A 16,675-nucleotide genomic window follows, 5' to 3' on the forward strand; every position below is an offset into this window, starting at 1 on the left:
TCCACACATGTACAGTCCAAGAGTATTATACAATCAATGGCTAACAATATCATCACATAGTTAGGTATTCTTCACCATAATCATTTTTTTCTTTTCTTTTTTTATTATGATCATCCCAGTCTACATATATAATCAGTGATTCATAGTATCATCACATAGTTGCATATTCACCATCATGATCATTTCTTAGAATATTTGCAACAATTCAGAAAAAAAAAAGACAACAGAAAAAAATCCATACATACTATATCCCTTACCCCTCCCTTTCATTGATCACTAGCATTTCAATCAAAATTTATTTTAACATTTGTTCCCCCCTATTATTTATTTTTATTCCATTTGTTTTACTCATCTGTTGATAAGGTAGATAAAAGGAGCATCAGACACAAGGTTTTTACAATCACACAGTCACGTTGAGAAAGCTATATCATTATACTTTAATATAATGCAAGTATATTATACTTTAATATAATGCAAGTGTATCATTATATTTTAATATATCTGCAAGAAGCACGGCTACTGGAACACAGTTGTACATTTTCAGGCAGTTTCCTCCAACCTGTCCATTACATCTTGACTAACAAGGTGATATCTATTTAAAGTGTAAGAATAACCTCCAAGATAACCTCTCAACTCTGTTTGGAATCTCTCAGCCATTGACACTTTATTTTGTCTCATTTCACTCTTCCCCCTTTTGGATGAGAAGGTTTCTTAGTCCCTTGATACTGAGTCTCAGCTCATTCTTGGATTTCTGTTCCACGTTGCCAAGAAGGACCACACCTCTGGGAGTCATGTCCCACATAGACAGGGGAAGTGCAGTGAGTTTGCTTGTGTTGGCTGGAGAGAGAGGTCACATCTGAGCAACAAAAGAGGTTCTCTTGGTGACTCTTACGCTTAACTTTAAGTAGGCTTGAGCTATCTTTTATGGGGTTGAGTTTCATATGAACAAACCCCAAGACTGGGGGCTCAGCCTATTGCTTTGGTTGTCCTCACTGCTTGTGAGAATATCAAGAATTCAACTTGGGGAAGTTGAATTTTCCCCCTTTCTCACCATTCCCTCAAGGAGACGTTGCAAATACTTTTTTATTCACTGTTCAAATCACTCTGGGATTTATTGGGGCATCACTCTGGACAAACCAACAAAATCTCATGCCCTACTGAAGGTTCTGTGTACTTACGGTGTTAAGCTGTCTACATAAGTTATATTAGGAAATGCACTAGTCAAAATATAAATTTTGTACCAAATAAACATTTTTTGCTTTAGTCTCACACATAAGTTAAAATTTTAAAATATTAATTACTATCTGTTTTCAACACCCTGCAGTAATGACATTCCTATGTTCTTCCTCATGCAAAAACATTTTTGAAATTTGTACATTTAGTCACTATCATTATACACTCTAGGCATTCCTAGTTTATACCATCTCAGTCTTTATCGTCTTTCTTTCTGATTTCATTTGTGCCCCCAGCCCTCCTCCCTATATCATTCTCACATTAGCTTCATTCAGTGTTTTAATATAATTGTATTACAGTTAGGTAGTATTGTGCTATCCATTTATGAGTTTTTACAATCAGTCCTATTGTACAATCTGCATTCGTTTAGCTCAAATTATCCAATATCTTACCCTATTTCTATCTCCTGATGTTCCCTGTTACCAATGAAATTCTCCAAGTTTATTCACAAATGCCAGTTCATATTCAACAAACAAAAATACAATATTTGTCCTTTTGTTTCTGGCTAATCTCACTCAACATAATGTCCTTAAGGTCCACCCATGTTGTTACATACTTCATAACTTTATTCTGTCTTACAGCTGCATAATATTCCATCATATGTATATACCACAATTTGTTTAGCTACTCATCTGTTGATGGACATTGTTGATGGACATTTTGGCTGTTTCCACCTCTTCGCAATTGTAAATAATGCTGCTATTAAACACTGGTGTGCAAATGTCCGTTTGTGTCTTTGCCCTCATGTCCTCTGAGTAGATACCTAACAATGATATTGCTGGGTCATATGGCAATTCTATATTTAGCTTCCTGAGGAACCACCAGATTACCTTCCACAGCGGTTTTACCATTTGACATTCCCACCAACAATGGATAAGTGTGCCTGTTTCTCCACATCCTCTCCAGCAATTGTTGTTTTCTGTTTTATTGATAATGGCCATTCTGGTGGGTGTAAGATGATATCTCATTGTGGTTTTGATTTGCATTTCCCTAATAGCCAGGGAAATTGAGCATCTTTTCATGTGCCTTTTGACCATTTGTATTTCCTCTTCTGAGAAGTGTCTTTCCAAGTCTTTTGCCCATTTTGTAATTGGATTGGCTGTCTTTTTGTTGTTGAGTTGAACAATCTCTTTATATATTCTGGATACTAGACCTTTATCTGATATGTCATTTCCAAATATTGCCTCCCATTGTGTAGGCTGTGTTTTTACTTTCTTGACAAAGTTCTTTGATGCACAAAAGTGTTTAATTTTGAGGAGTTCCCATTTCTTTCTTTCTTTCTTTCTTCAGTGTTCATGCTTTGGGTGTAAATTTGCCTTCTATTATAAGATTTATAAGATATTTCCTTACATTTTCTTCTAACAGTTTTATGGTCTTTGATCCATTTTGTGTTAATTTTTGTATAGGGTGTGAGATATGGATCCTCTTTCATTCTTTTGCATATGGATATCCAGTTCTTTAGTTCATTTATTGAAGAGACTGTTCTGTCCGAGGTGAGTTGGCTTGACTGCCTTATCAAAGATCAATTATCCATAGATAGAGGGTCCATATCTGAACACTCTATTCTATTCCACTGGTAAGTATATCTATCTTTATGCCAGTACCATGCTGTTTTGACCACTGTATCTTCATAATATGCCTTAAAGTCAGGTAGTGTGAGACCTCCGACTTCATTTTTTTTCCCTCAGGATACTTTTAGCTATTTGGGGCACCCTGCCCTTCCAGATAAATTTGGTTATTGGTTTTTCTAGTTCTGAAAAGTAAGTTTTGAGGATTTTAATTGGTATTGCATTGAATCTGTAAATCAATTTAGGTAGAATTGACATCTTAACTATATTTAGTCTTCCAATCCATGAACACGGTATGCCCTTCCATCTATTTAGGTGTTCTGTGATTTCCTTTAACAATTTCTTGCAGTTTTCTTTGTATAGGTCTTTTGTCTCTTTAGTTAAATTTATTCCTAAATAGTTTATTCTTTTGGTTGCAGTTGTAAATGGAATTTGTTTCTTGATTTCCCCCTCAGATTGTTCATTACTAGTGTATAGAAACACTACAGATTTTTGAATGTTGATCTTGTAACCTGCCACTTTGCTGTACTCATTTATTAGCTCTAGTAGTTTTGCTGTGGGTTTTTCAGGGTTTTCAACATATAGCATCATATCATCTGGAAACAGTGAGAGTTTTACTTCTTCCATTCCAATTTTCATACCTTGTATTTCTTTTTCTTGTCTAATTGCTCTGGCTAGAACTTCCAACACAATGTTGAATAAAAATGGTGATAGCGACATCGTTGTCTTGTTCCTGATCTTAGGGGGGAAATTTTCAGTTTTTCCCCATTGAGGATGATGCTAGCTTTGGGTTTTTTATATATTTCCTTTATCATTTTGAGGAAGTTCCCTTCTATTCCTATCCTTTGAAGTGTTTTCAACAGGAAAGGATGTTGAATTTTGTCAAATGCCTTTATGCATCAGTCGAGATGATCGTGTGGTTTCTGCTTTGATTTGTTGATATGGTGTATTACATTAATTGATTTTCTTATGTTGAACCATCCTTGCGTACCTGGATGAATCCTACTTGGTCATGGTGTGTAATTCTTTTAATACGCTGCTGGATTCGATTTCCTAGAATTTTGTTTAGGATTTTTGCATCTGTATTCATTAGAGAGATTGGTCTGTAGTTTTTTTTTTTTTTTGTAATATCTTTTCTGGCTTCAGTATGAGGGTGATGTTGGCTTCGTAGAATGTGTTAGGTGGCTTTCCCTCCTCTTCAATTTTTTTTTAAGAGTTTGAGCAGGATTGGTACTAATTTTTTCTGGAATGTTTGGTAGAATTCACATGTGAAGCCATCTGGTCTTGGACCTTTTTTGGGGGGAGCTTCTTAATGACTGATTCAATTTCTTTACTTGTGATTGGTTTGTTGAGGTTGTCTATTTCTTTTTGAGTCAATGTTGGTTGTTCATGCCTTTCTAGGAAGTTGTCCATTTCATCTACATTGTCAAATTTATTAGCATAAAGTTGTTCATAGTATCCTGTCATTACTTCCTTTATTTCTGTGGAGTCAGTGGTTATGTCTCCTCTTCTATTTCTGATTTTATTTATTTGCATCCTCTCTCTTCTTCTTTTTGTCAATCTTGCTAAGGGTCCATCAATCTTATTGATTTTCTCATAAAACCAGATTCTGATTTTGTTGATTTTCTCAATTGTTTTCATGTTCTCGACTTCATTTATTTCTGCTCTAATCTTCATTATTTCTTTTCTTTTGCTTGCTTTGGGGTTAGTTTGCTGTTCTTTCTCCAGATCTTCTAAGTGGACAGTTAATTCCCGAATTTTTGCCCTTTCTTCTTTTTTGATATAGGCATTTAGGGCAATAAATTTCCCTCTTAGCACTGCCTTTGCGGCATGCTATAAATTTTAATATGTTGTGTTTTCATTTTTATTTGCCTCGAGATATTTACTGATTTCTCTTGTAATTTCTTCCTTGACCCACTGGTTGTTTAAAAGTGTGTTGTTGAGTCTCCACATATTTGTGAATTTTCTGGCACTCTGCCTATTATTGATTTCCGGCTTCATTCCTTTATGATCTGAGAAAGTGTTTTGTATTATTTCAATCTTTTTATATTTATTGAGACTTGGTTTGTGACCCAGCATATGGTCTATCCTTGAGAATGATCCATGAGCACTTAAGGAAAAGGTGTATCCTGCTGTTGTGGGGTGTAATGTAGTATAAATGTCTGTAAGTCTAGCTCATTTATTGTATTTAAATTCTCTGTTTCTTTATTGATCCTCTGTCTAGATGTTCTGTCCATTGATGAGAGTGGTGAATTGAAGTCTCTGACTATTATGGTAGATGTGTCTATTTCTCTTTACAGTGTTTGCCTCATGTATTTTGGAGCATTCTGACTGGGTGCATAAATATTTATGATTGTTATGTCTTCTTTTTGGATTGTTTATTTTATTAATACATAGTGTCCTTCTTTGTCTCTTTTAACTGTTTTACATTTGAAGTCTAATTTGTTGGATATTAGTATAGCTACTCCTGCTGTTTTCTGATTATTATTTGCATGAAATATCTTTCCCCAACCTTTCACTTTCAACCTATGTTTATCCTTGGGTCTAAGATGTGTTTCCTGTACACAGCATACAGATGGGTCCTGTTTTTTAATCCATTCTGCCAGTCTATGTGTTTTGATTGGGGAGTTTAATCCATTAACGTTTAGTGTTATTACTGTATGGGTAGTACTTTCTTCTACCATTTTGCCTTTTGGATTTTATATGTCATATATAAATTTTCTTCTTTTTACCTTTACTGATAGTCTTCATTTCTACACTCTTCTCCACACCTTTCTCTCCTGTCTTTTCCTATCTGCCTTTAGTGCTCCCTTTAGTATTTCTTGCAGAGCTGGTCACTTGGTCACAAATTCTCTCAGTGATTTTTTGTCTGAAAATGTTTTAATTTCTCCCTCATTTTTGAAGGACAGTTTTGCTGGGTATAGAATTCTTGGTTGGCAGTTTTTCTCTTTTAGTAATTTAAATATATCATCCCACTGTCTTCTCGCCTCCATGGTTTCTGCTGAGAAATCTACACATAATCTTATTAGGCTTTCCTTGTATGTGATGGATTGCTTTTCTCTTGCTGCTTTCAAGATTCTCTTTCTTTGACATCTGACATTCTGATTAGTAAGTGTCTTGGAGTATGTCTATTTGGATCTATTCTGTTTGGGGTACACTGCACTTCTTGGATCTATAATTTTAAGTCTTTCATAAGAGATGAGAAATTTTCAGTGATAATTTTTTCCATTAGTTTTTCTCCTCCTTTTCCCTTCTCTTCTCCTTCTGGGACACTCACAATGCATATATTTGTGCACTTCATGTTGTCGTTCAGTTCCCTGAGTCCCTGCTCATATTTTCATTCTTTTCCCTGTATTTTCTTTTGCTTGTCAGATTTCAGATGTTCCATCCTCCAGTTCACTAATCCTATCTTCTGCCTCTTGAAATCTGACATTGTAGGTTTCCATTTTTTTTTTTTTTTATCTCTTCTACTGTGCCTTTCATCCCATAAGTTCTGTGATTTGTGTTTTCAGACTTTCAATTTCTACTTTTTGGTCATTCCTTGCCTTCTTAATATCCTGCCTCAATTCATTGATTTGATTTTTGATGATGTTTTCCATGTCTGTTTGAACATTCTGAAATAATTGTTTCAACTGCTGTATCTCATTTGAATTGTTGGTTTGTTCTTTTGACTCGGCTATATCTTCAATTTTCCTAGTGTGATTTGTTATTTTTTGCTGGTGTCTAGGCATTTAATTACCCTAATTAGTTTATTCTGGAGACTGTTTTCACTTCTTTTTCCTAGGATTTTCTTGCTGGATGACTCTGTTGTCTATCTGTTATTTGACATTCAGTTCAGCTTATTCTGGACCACTAGCTTAGTTTTGTTTAACAGAGCAGATTTTTTCAGTTATTGTTTCCTTGTTTCCTACCTTGCCTGTATGGTGCCCCCCCCCCCTTAGGCATGTCTACTTAGGTATTATAGACCCCAACCAGATTTTCCCAGACCAAACTGGCCTCCTGTCAGGAAGAAAGAGTCACCTGCATCAATTTTCCCTGAGGCTGAGACCCAGAAAGTTGAAGGACTTTCCTGAGAAGTCTCTGGACTCTGTGTTTTTCCTATCCTTCCCAGTATGTGGCACTCGTCCTCTTGCAGTTCCCACCAGCATAAAGTGATGCAGTACCTTTAAGTTCAGTAGACTCTCCCTGCTGGGGGTGTGGTGGAGACTGAGGAGAGGTTGTAGCTGGCTTTAATTGCTTCAAATTTCCAAACCCTAGGGTCTGAATTCCTTGAGGGAGGGAATCCACCTGAGCTGGGCCCCACCCCTCTCCTGAGGATGGCCCAGGTGCCAGACAAGCTCTCCAACAAGCTTGTTTCTGCCTATGCCTGGGGCAGTTGCAGCCTGAGAAGCCCTGCCGGTGTATCCAAAGGCACTCAGCCTTTGTAGAAATACAGCCACAAAAAAAAAAAAAAAAAAAAAGAAGAAGAAGAAAGAAAAATCCTTCTCAGAGCAGGACCCCCGTTCCTCAGGTTTGCCAATCAAGAGCATAATGTGGTATGTTGCTTTGTGTACCTTCAGAGCCTATGTGCCCCCTCCTTTCCTTTAGAGCCCAGACTCTTTCAAGTATTATGTGCTATCTGACCCAAAAAAACCTGTTTCTTTTTTTTCTTTTTTCTTTTTCTGCCAGCCCTGCCCCCTTGTTGCCAAGGCAAAAATCAGCAACTTCCCCTTTGACCAGGTTCAGCTGAGCTGGGGGCCTATTTTTAGTAGTCAGAATTTGTGAATTAATTCCACAATTGAAGCTTAGTTGCACTCAGCCCCTGCTGCTGGTAACGTCCCTTTCCTTTCCCCTCTGGAAAGCAGCCTGTGGGGGAGGGTGCCGGCTGCAGCTTGGGGAACTCATGGTTCTGGGGGGGGCTTGCAGCTGGTCCAGCTGGTCCAGACTGGGGTACGCTGTGTGTCTGGTTACTGATGGGGCCTCAGGAGTTTTCTGTACTGTTCTTGGCTATTTAGTAGCTGTTCTAGAGGATGAACTAAATCCCACACCTCACTAAGCCGCCATTTTGGCACTCCTCTGGGGTTTCCATTTTAAGGATACCAAAACCATTACTTTTTTTTTTTTTTTTTTGCATGGGCTGGCACCAGGGATTGGCCTTTGAGCCACCATCACACTGGCCCAAAACCATTATGTTTTAATACTTTTGGGTTCAGACTGATTCAGAGCCAATGGCTATGTAAGTTAAAGTCAAAGGATGTACACTCCCATTGAGATGCAATGAATTCGAATCCTGGCTTTCTGATCTCTAAGATCAGAGATAAGGGGCTTGATCTGTCACTTCAATTTTTTTTAAGTTTTTATTTCATAATCATATATGTTAACTCTGCAATCCAGCTAGATTTGGAAGGGGAGGATAATGTATAACCCTAAGAACTGCAGTGAGAGCACAAAGATACGATACTGAGGCAGACCAGGGGAGGTGGGACGCTCTCCTGAGCTACAGACGAAATGATCTGGTGGTTAAGACAAAACACAAATCAAATTTATTAGATTTGTCTCATTGGTAATGGTAATCTTCTTGCTGGTCTTGCCATTCCTGGACCCTCCATGGCTTGCACAATATTCATGCCCTCTTTCATCTTGCCAAAGACCATGTACTTGTCATCCAACCACACAGTCTTAGCAGTACAGATGAAAAACTGGGGGCTGTTTGTTTAGGGTCCAGCACTGGCCATGGACAAGATGCCAGGACCCGTATGCTTCAGGATGAAGTTCACATCATCAAACTTCTCTCCACAGATGGACTTGCCACCACTGCCATTACAGCGTGTGAAGTCACCACCCTAGCACATAAACCCAGGAATTATTCTGTGAAAGGAACCTTTATAACCAAATCTTTCCTCCCAATGCTCAAAGCACAAACATTTTCTGCTGTCTTTGGAACTTTATCTACAAACAGCTTGAAGGAGATGTGGCCCAAAGGCTTGCTGTTGACTGGGATGTCGAAGAAAACGGTGGGGTTGACCATGGCTGTGTGGGGGTGGGGGTGGGGTGGGGGGTGGCAGCGTCTGCAAGGCTGTCACCTCAGTTTCCTCATTGTCTTCTTAGTTTGCCAGGCTGCTATGACAAATACCACATAATGGGTTACACAACAAGAATATATGGGCTCACAATTTTGGGGGCTAGAGGCTTGCTTCCTCTCTCTAGGCAATAGCATTCTGGTGCTGGCTTGCCACAGTCCTCAGGGTTCTTTGGATTCTATCTCTTCGAGTCATCATATGGCAATTCCTCTCCTTTCTCTTCTGGGTTCCAACTGACTTTCTGTTTCTCCCTGTGGCCTTCCCTAACTATGTCTGAATTTCTTCTGCTTATAAAAGACTCTACTAATCCAGATTAAGACCCAACCTCATGAAGGTTGGGCCACATCTTCATTAAAAATAACAGCTTCAAGAGATCCTATTTACAAAGGGTTCACATTCACAGGAATATAGGTTAAGAGCACGCTAAATTAGGGTACATCATTCAATCTTCTACACTTATCTCATCTGTTGGACTAGAGGGTCCACAAATCCTCTTTCAGTCCTTGATGCTATCATCTGGGTACAGGTCATTGTTGAGCAACAGGTGAGCCGTGGGCCAGCCTTCCCTGGAAGGGGGTTTGGGCTAACTATGCCTTGGTGACAATGATTTCTGGCTTTGGATTAACACAAGACCTCAGAAATTTAGGCTCCTGGACCTTGCAAAGTGGTTAAGGGCATTGTCTTACATAACTAGAGTATGGTGACTGAAATCAGGAAATTTAATAGCTGGATTCAACACTACTATTGATCACAATCCCTATTCCAAATTACTCCATTCCTCATAACGACCTTTATAGCAATTTTCTGAGACCAGGAGATTCTGGTTTAACAAAAAGTGTTAACATGCAGGATTGCAAAATGGTGCCCCTAAGCTGCACTCATATTGAGTACCAACCACACACTGAGCACTAGTCCCAGGCTTTACACAGGACCAAGAATTCAGTTAGTGGTTGATTTGGGAGGGGATCCCAGGAGGCAGGAGTAAGAGAGAGGGGAGAGTGAGACAAGGCAGGAGGAAAGCCAAAAGTGTTCACAGGGTGGTTATCACTGTGGGAAACAGGCTGAATTCCATGAGGTACTGTTGAAGGATCACACAGAACATGCGTTATAATTGTCCCACCAGATGACAGGCAGGCTGGGACATTCACCCAGTGACTCCTGTCCCCCAAGGCTCCCATAGCATTAATGCACCTCCCCTAAACCACAGAAAGCCCTTGAACAGAGGACCAGATGCAGAGGCTCAGGGTGGAAGCTGCCCACTTCCTGGGAACCCTTTTCTGCAGCTGAAGAGAACTGAAGGGGGCTGGAGGGCCAAGGGGTGGGGCATCAGCATTATCTACTACAATATGGATTCAATTCACTGAATCAACAGGAGCCCATTTCATAGATAAGGGATTTGAGGCACCAAGCATTATTACTATGTCCATTATCATGTAGTTAACCAGTATTGGAGCCAGGATTCAAATTCAGGCATTCCAGTTCTGGAGTCCATGATCGTAACCACTGCTCACCTGCATACCTCTTTCTCAAATCAGACATCCTTCTCCCCCATCTTTTTACTTGGTAAACCTCCGTTCATCTGTAACAGTCTGGTGAATGGCTCCTCCCTGCTGATCCAGGACACACAGCCCTGTGGAAATTTTCTCACTGACTGCAGCCCTGGCTGAAGCTCCAATCCAATCCTGGGAAATCAGGGCTTTCTCAGGCAAAGAGCAAGAGGTGCTGCAGCTCAAAAGTGGGTCCTTGTCCTATGCACACGAGAGTCAACTGATACCCGGATTTTGAGAAGAGAGAGTTATTTTGCAAAAGCTAGTTTCATGAAGATTGACAGTCCTCAAATTTGTCCTCCCAAACTGGAAAAACTTTGAGTGTTTTATAGCATTCAAACAGAGGCAGACAGAGGGTAATTGTCTTACACAACTAGAGTACGGTGAACAAGATGAGAGATTCGAGATAGTCAAGTTTCTGAGTATATGCAGATTGATGACATGCTTAGCTCACTTAAGTTTGTTTTCGGCTATTGCCTAAATGTCAAGTGGGCCAACTGACTAGAACTGCTTGGTCTAGCAAGGTTTTTAGGAACTAAGATGGTCAGTTCTGGGTTGACTTCATGTTACTTGTTAAGGGGCCTATGTGCAAGGACATCTGACTTCGGGTTGCAAAATAAGGGGGTAAAAGTAGGGTCAGTTACTCTCCAGTTACAGGGTAAAGACTGTGAAGTTACAAAATACAGCATCAAAGAAATAAGGCATCTAGGTAATAATTCAGTGAGTTACAACAGTTAGAGATAATTGTTTCTGGCTACATCTTATCAGAAAGTTAGAAAGCATTTAAATAATGATTCAGTAGTTCTATTTCTTAGCTCTTGGTTACAAAGGGAAAGGTGGAAGATGTGGTTGCAGATGTAGTGGAAAGCTTGGTGGGTAGGGTCTCATCAGCTACTTTTAAGATTTCAGCTTTTACTCTGAGATGAAGTCAAAGGCAGAATTAACAGGATGATGAAAAAACCAGAGGCTGAAAGAAATGAACAAGGTGGCAGTAAAAGCCACATGCAAGTAGCCCCATAGTCTTGTGCTCTAGGGCACTCCAAGCCCCAGATGGGATACTTTGGCACCTCTAGGACTGCCTACACTGGTCCTACTTAGAAGACTATCCCTACCTCCTGAAAAACTCCTGACTTCTTCAAAATTTAATCTGACTTTAAATTGTTTGGGCATTTGCCTCTTCCACTGGATGGGTTTAAGGCAGAGAATGTTTCTCTTCTGTCCATCCTTTCTTGGATCTGAGGCCTGAAAGTGCATCTGCTAAGATTTTATCTGCTTTCCACTTATTAACCTGATATGAGTGCAAATTCAGCTCCAGGCTGGAAAATGCAATACTCAGGAGAAGGTCGAGGGTCAGTCCACATGGGGACATGGGGGTGGGGTGGGGGAAGATACGCCTGTGTCACAATAGTCTACCATCACCCCACCCAGGGCCTTGCTGACAAAAATTCTGACTTGTAATTGAGAATAGACTCTTGTTAACCAAGTTTGGGGAAGATAGAAGTTTCCAGGTTTTGTGAAACACTGGAAAGGAATTGAGGTCCCACTATTACCTAAGAGGTAACTTAGCCAGGACTCCTCAGCTTGACCATTTCCTCTCCTGCCTCATTACCTTCCATTAAGGAATCAGCTGGGATAAAGCCAGGATGGGTCCCTTCCATGGATCTGCTGGGAGAGAGAACTCTTGCTTCAACCAAACTGCCAGTCTAGAAGGCTCCTGATCTACCCACGCCCATCCCTTCCTGAGGGTCACTTTTTCCTATGTGTGGGATGGGGTGGGGGGGGGGGTTGCCTCTTAAAAAAATCTCCAAACACATGAAATTCTTAAGACCACCAACAGGGAAGTAAGCACACCCCCAATTTTATTCCCTTTGTTCAACAACCCAGGATGGGGGTAGGGGGTGGGGAGGCAGGAGTCAAGAGATTCTCCTCAGAACCAGCAAGTAAGAGTGGTTGGTCAGCTGGGGTGGGAAACCCCCTACTCCCACTCCCTTCCTCACCGGTGCAGGTTTGTCACAATTAATGGGGTAAGCGTTTTCCAAAGAGGGGTTCCAGGCTTCTCAGAGTCTATCGGGGTATCTTCCCAAACATCTCAGAAGAGAGTCCGCTCTCTCAGAGTTAAATACAGGAGGGAGGAGTCTCCTTGACGAGGCAGGGGTGGATGTGTTCTCATGAGTTAAGGTAAGGGTGTCTCGGTCTCTCGCCATCTCAGTGGGGAGTCCCGGCTTCCCATGCCTTATTAGAATAAGGAGCGCTTTCAGCGTAACACGGTCCAGCCAGCCGGTGCCCCGACACACGGATAAGTTCGGGCATCTCTTGCAGTCCATCATGGGGCTCTCTGACTCCACCAATCCTTCGAACTAGGTTCTTAAGACCGCTTACCTTCCATCAGTTAGTTACCCGGTTACCCTCACACACACACAGTCAGGAGGACGTCCGGGATCTCGTACACTAGCGGGTGGGCGTCTTCTGCCTATTACCGTCCGTCGGGCGGAGTCTCTGGTGCCCCCGCGCCGTCAACCGGGGTCCTCGGTCCGTCACCTTCTTTAGGCGGAGTTTCCGGGGACCTCACGCCGCCGGATGGACCCCTCGGGCGCACAAACGTGCCCATGGCCGTGGCGTGGCCGGAGCGTAGCAGCTGGAGCTGGCGCCGTCCGCGGCGGTACAAGTATTCTATGCGCAGCACGTCGGCGCGTGGCAGGCAGGCGTGCTGCCGGAACTCGGCCCGCACCCGCGCCTGGGCGCCCGGCTTCCCGCGCCCAGCGCGCAGCAGCTCGCGGTACAAACCCAGAACTTGCCGCTGCATCCGGCTAAGGCGGCTCATGGCAGCGGCTGAGACACGAGATTACGTCGCCGCACGCTCCACCAAGTTAGATAGTACAAAAGTAGAAGAAGCGGAAGAGCGGTGGAACACCCACTTCCGTCCCACGCGTTCCAAAACCTCTGACCCCGGCGGAGCACTTTCCGGTGCCGTCACGCCCCATTGGCTGTCGCTGCAGTTGCGTCACAATGGGGAGGGTAATAAGGGGATAGAGCCGCCCCTTCGCTCGCGTTAAGCTCCGCCATACAGAGAATCGGTGTCCTGAGGGGACTGCAGTTCTGGTCGCACCGACTTTTGGGTCCCTGAGGAGGAGGGGTCTAGCGCTTGGACTCTTCCCTGGGTCAGAGGGACAGGGGGTTCGGACCTAACTCCTCGGTCCTCGGGGAGCTGTGGGTCGGACCCCTAGGTCCCCAGGATGCGAGGCCACTGAGAGAGAGAGAGAGAGAGAAGACAGATACACGCTCGCTTCTGACATCATTTTTGAAACCATTTGGGAAACCCCATGTGTTCCCGCCTCCAGGGCAAGTCTGAGTCCGGGTCCCAGCCCTGGGGATGCGGAGAGAAATGGTCACGCGGTGAAGTCTTGGGTCACGGCCAGCATCTCTAGCTTCTCGGTGCTGCTGGGAGACACGCAAGGGAGAAAGTGGGCTGGTTGCGCCTTCGGCCCTTGGCCTGAGCTCCCGAGTCTCCGGCGGCAGCGGAAGGGTCCTCCCCGCCCATGGAGCCCCGAGACCGGCACGCCCGGATACGTCTTCTAGGCTGGCAGCCCGGAGCCCTCCAGAGAGCGTCAGGTCGTCGGCTGCAACTCCGTTGTAGTCCCCGCAGCCTGCCCCGAGTCGGCTTCGCAGTGCCGGGGAGGACCGCAGTGCCACCGGCCCTCTGTGGCCCCGCCAGCACCCGGATCGTGGGGACCACTTGGTGATAACCCCGAGCCTTCGACCTTAGTGTGCGGCCACGTCCCTGCACGCCTGGGTCAGGGGCCGCTCTTGGCGCGGGTTCACCCACACAGTGGGAGGCGGTCCGTGGCGAAGTAGGGGGTCGGAGTGGGGGAGTCAAAGCGGGTTCAGAAACCTGCCGGATGTGTCTGTATCAGATCTACATATCCCAGGTCTTTGCTAAGGAATAGTTCTGGGATTTGCTTTAAAATCCTCCAGCACGAACAAAACAAAAAGCGTGGGAGAAAAAGGTGAATTCAAGAAGAGCAGGATATATATATTTTTGTATATTCATCATCATGATCATTTCTTAGGACATTTGCATCAATTCAGAAAAAGAAAAAAAACAGAAAAAATTCATACATACCATACCCCTTACCCCTCCCTTTCATTGATCACTAGCATTTCAATCTACTAAATTTATTTTAACATTTGTTCCCCTATTATTTATTTATTTTTAATCCATGTGTTTTACTCATCTGTCCATATGGTAGATAAAAGAAACATCAGACACAAGGTTTTCACAATCACACAGTCACATTGTGAAAGCTATATCATTGTACAATCATCTTCAAGAAACATGGGTACTGGAGCACAGCTCTACATTTTCAGACAGTTCTCTCCATCCTCTCCATTACACCTTAACAGTTGAGGTAAGAATATTTAATGCGTAAGAATAACCTCCAGGATAACCTCTCGACTCTGTTTGGAATCTCTCAGCCATTGACACTTTATTTTGTCTCATTTTGCTCTTCCCCCTTTTGGCTGAGAAGGTTTTCTCAATCCCTTGATACTGAGTCCCAGCTCATTCTAGGATTTCTGTCCCACATTGCCAGGAAGTTCCAAACCCCTGGTCATGTCCCAGGTAGAGAGGGGAAGGGCAGTGAGTTTGCTTGCATGTTGGCTGAGAGAGAGAGGCCACATCTGAGCAACAAAAGAGGTTCTCTTGGGGGTGACTCTTAGGCCTGTGAAGGTAGGCTTACTTATCCTTTGCAGGGATAAGTTTCATATGAACAACCCCCAAGATGGGGGCTCAGTCTATTGCTTTGGTTGTCCCCACTGCTTGTGAGAATATCAAGAATTCTCCACTTGTGGAAGTTGAATTTCCCCCTTTCTCATCGTTCCCCCAAGGGGACTTTGTGAATACTTTTTTTTATTCACTGTTCAAATCACTCTGGGATTTATTGGGACATCACTCTGGACAAGCCTACAAAATCTTATGCACTACTCAAGTTTCCTAGTTAATTAAGCTGTCCACATAAGTTATATTAGGAAATAGAGCAGGATATTTTTAACTATTGAAGTTGGGTGTTGGATTATGAGGCGTCATAATACTATTCACTCTTCTTTTGTGAGACTTGAAATTTTCCGTAATAAACACTGTTCTAAAAGGGTTTTTTTTTAGAAACAAAAAAAAACTGAAAAAGCCTTGAGAAAAATAAGTTCTGGAACCTGTCGTATCTTTCTCACCTGTATCTCCAATAATCTAATAATTGTTTGCTGAACACTTACTGTGTGCCAGGCACTATAAGTGCTTTAATATTTTCTTATTTTATAATGTATAATATGGTAAGTTATTTTAATAAAATATAGGATACTGTCACCTTGTTTATATTTTATACTTTTTTATAACTGTAAAAATGAAAACACTTTTAATGATGAGCAAACTGAATAATTTTTAATACATAATTTTTGAATAGGGAAGGTCTTTCTGATGTATAAAACAAGATTCAGAAGGCATAAAATGATTGATAAATTTGACCAAATATGTTTATTTTTAAAATTGTGAATTTTTACCTTATTTTATTAAACATTTTTATATTTTAAATAATAATTGCCATATAATCCTCACTACACTCTGACAAGGTAGGTTTATAGTACTTTTTGCATCTTACTGATTAGGAAACTGAGGCCCAGAGAATCAACATAGCTTGTTTAAGTTCACACTGCTGATTAGTCTCTTTCCTCTTCTGGCAAAGCTCCCTTCTTCCAGTCTACCTTTAGGTCTCAACTCATTTGTCGCCTCCTTTAGGAAGACTTCTTTGATCTCCTAAACTGGGGATACCTCCTTTGGGGTCCCACAGCCTGCCTGTGCTTCCCCCATCACAGCCCTGACCACCCAGTCACTAGTTTCCAGGGAGTTCAGCAGGTGCTGTGCCAAGATGGGTCGTTGGGTCCTAAGAAGTGCAGGGCGAGGTTGGTGTTGAATCAGAGGGTCATAGGAGATCAGGGCAAGGGCATTTAGCCAATGGAGGTCAATGGAGATCAGAGGATCACAGGAAGCTGTTCACAGGAAGAGGAAGTGTCAGAAGGCCATGGAAGCTCAGTGATGGGGTCAGTAGACACCAAGTATCCATACCATATTGCCCACAGGTCTTGACTGGGATTGGGGAAGTGCCTCACCCATATTTCCTGATTGGGTTCCATGGCTACACAGCCATCCCTGAAGCAGAAGAACACCCATGGTCCGGGGGCAGGGTGGCAAGGATAGGGTAGGAAGTCAGCAATGATCTGG

At 42.4% G+C, this 16,675-nt stretch overlaps 1 protein-coding gene and 1 pseudogene across 1 annotated transcript; both read right to left on the bottom strand.

Annotated features, from left to right (window-relative positions):
* Nucleotides 1-8,300: 8,300 nt before the first annotated feature.
* On the bottom strand, nucleotides 8,301-8,808 carry LOC143658393 (peptidyl-prolyl cis-trans isomerase A pseudogene; annotated as a pseudogene).
* Nucleotides 8,809-12,225: 3,417 nt separating this feature from the next.
* Nucleotides 12,226-13,350, bottom strand: SDHAF1 (succinate dehydrogenase complex assembly factor 1). The gene has a single exon (XM_077132065.1). It carries the CDS (start codon nucleotides 13,226-13,228, stop codon nucleotides 12,881-12,883), a length of 348 nt encoding a protein of 115 aa, XP_076988180.1. The 5' UTR covers nucleotides 13,229-13,350; the 3' UTR covers nucleotides 12,226-12,880.
* Between the last annotated feature and the right edge of the window lie 3,325 nt (nucleotides 13,351-16,675).

Source organism: Tamandua tetradactyla, chromosome 16, assembly GCF_023851605.1.
Source record: "Tamandua tetradactyla isolate mTamTet1 chromosome 16, mTamTet1.pri, whole genome shotgun sequence".
Lineage (NCBI taxonomy): Eukaryota > Metazoa > Chordata > Mammalia > Pilosa > Myrmecophagidae > Tamandua > Tamandua tetradactyla.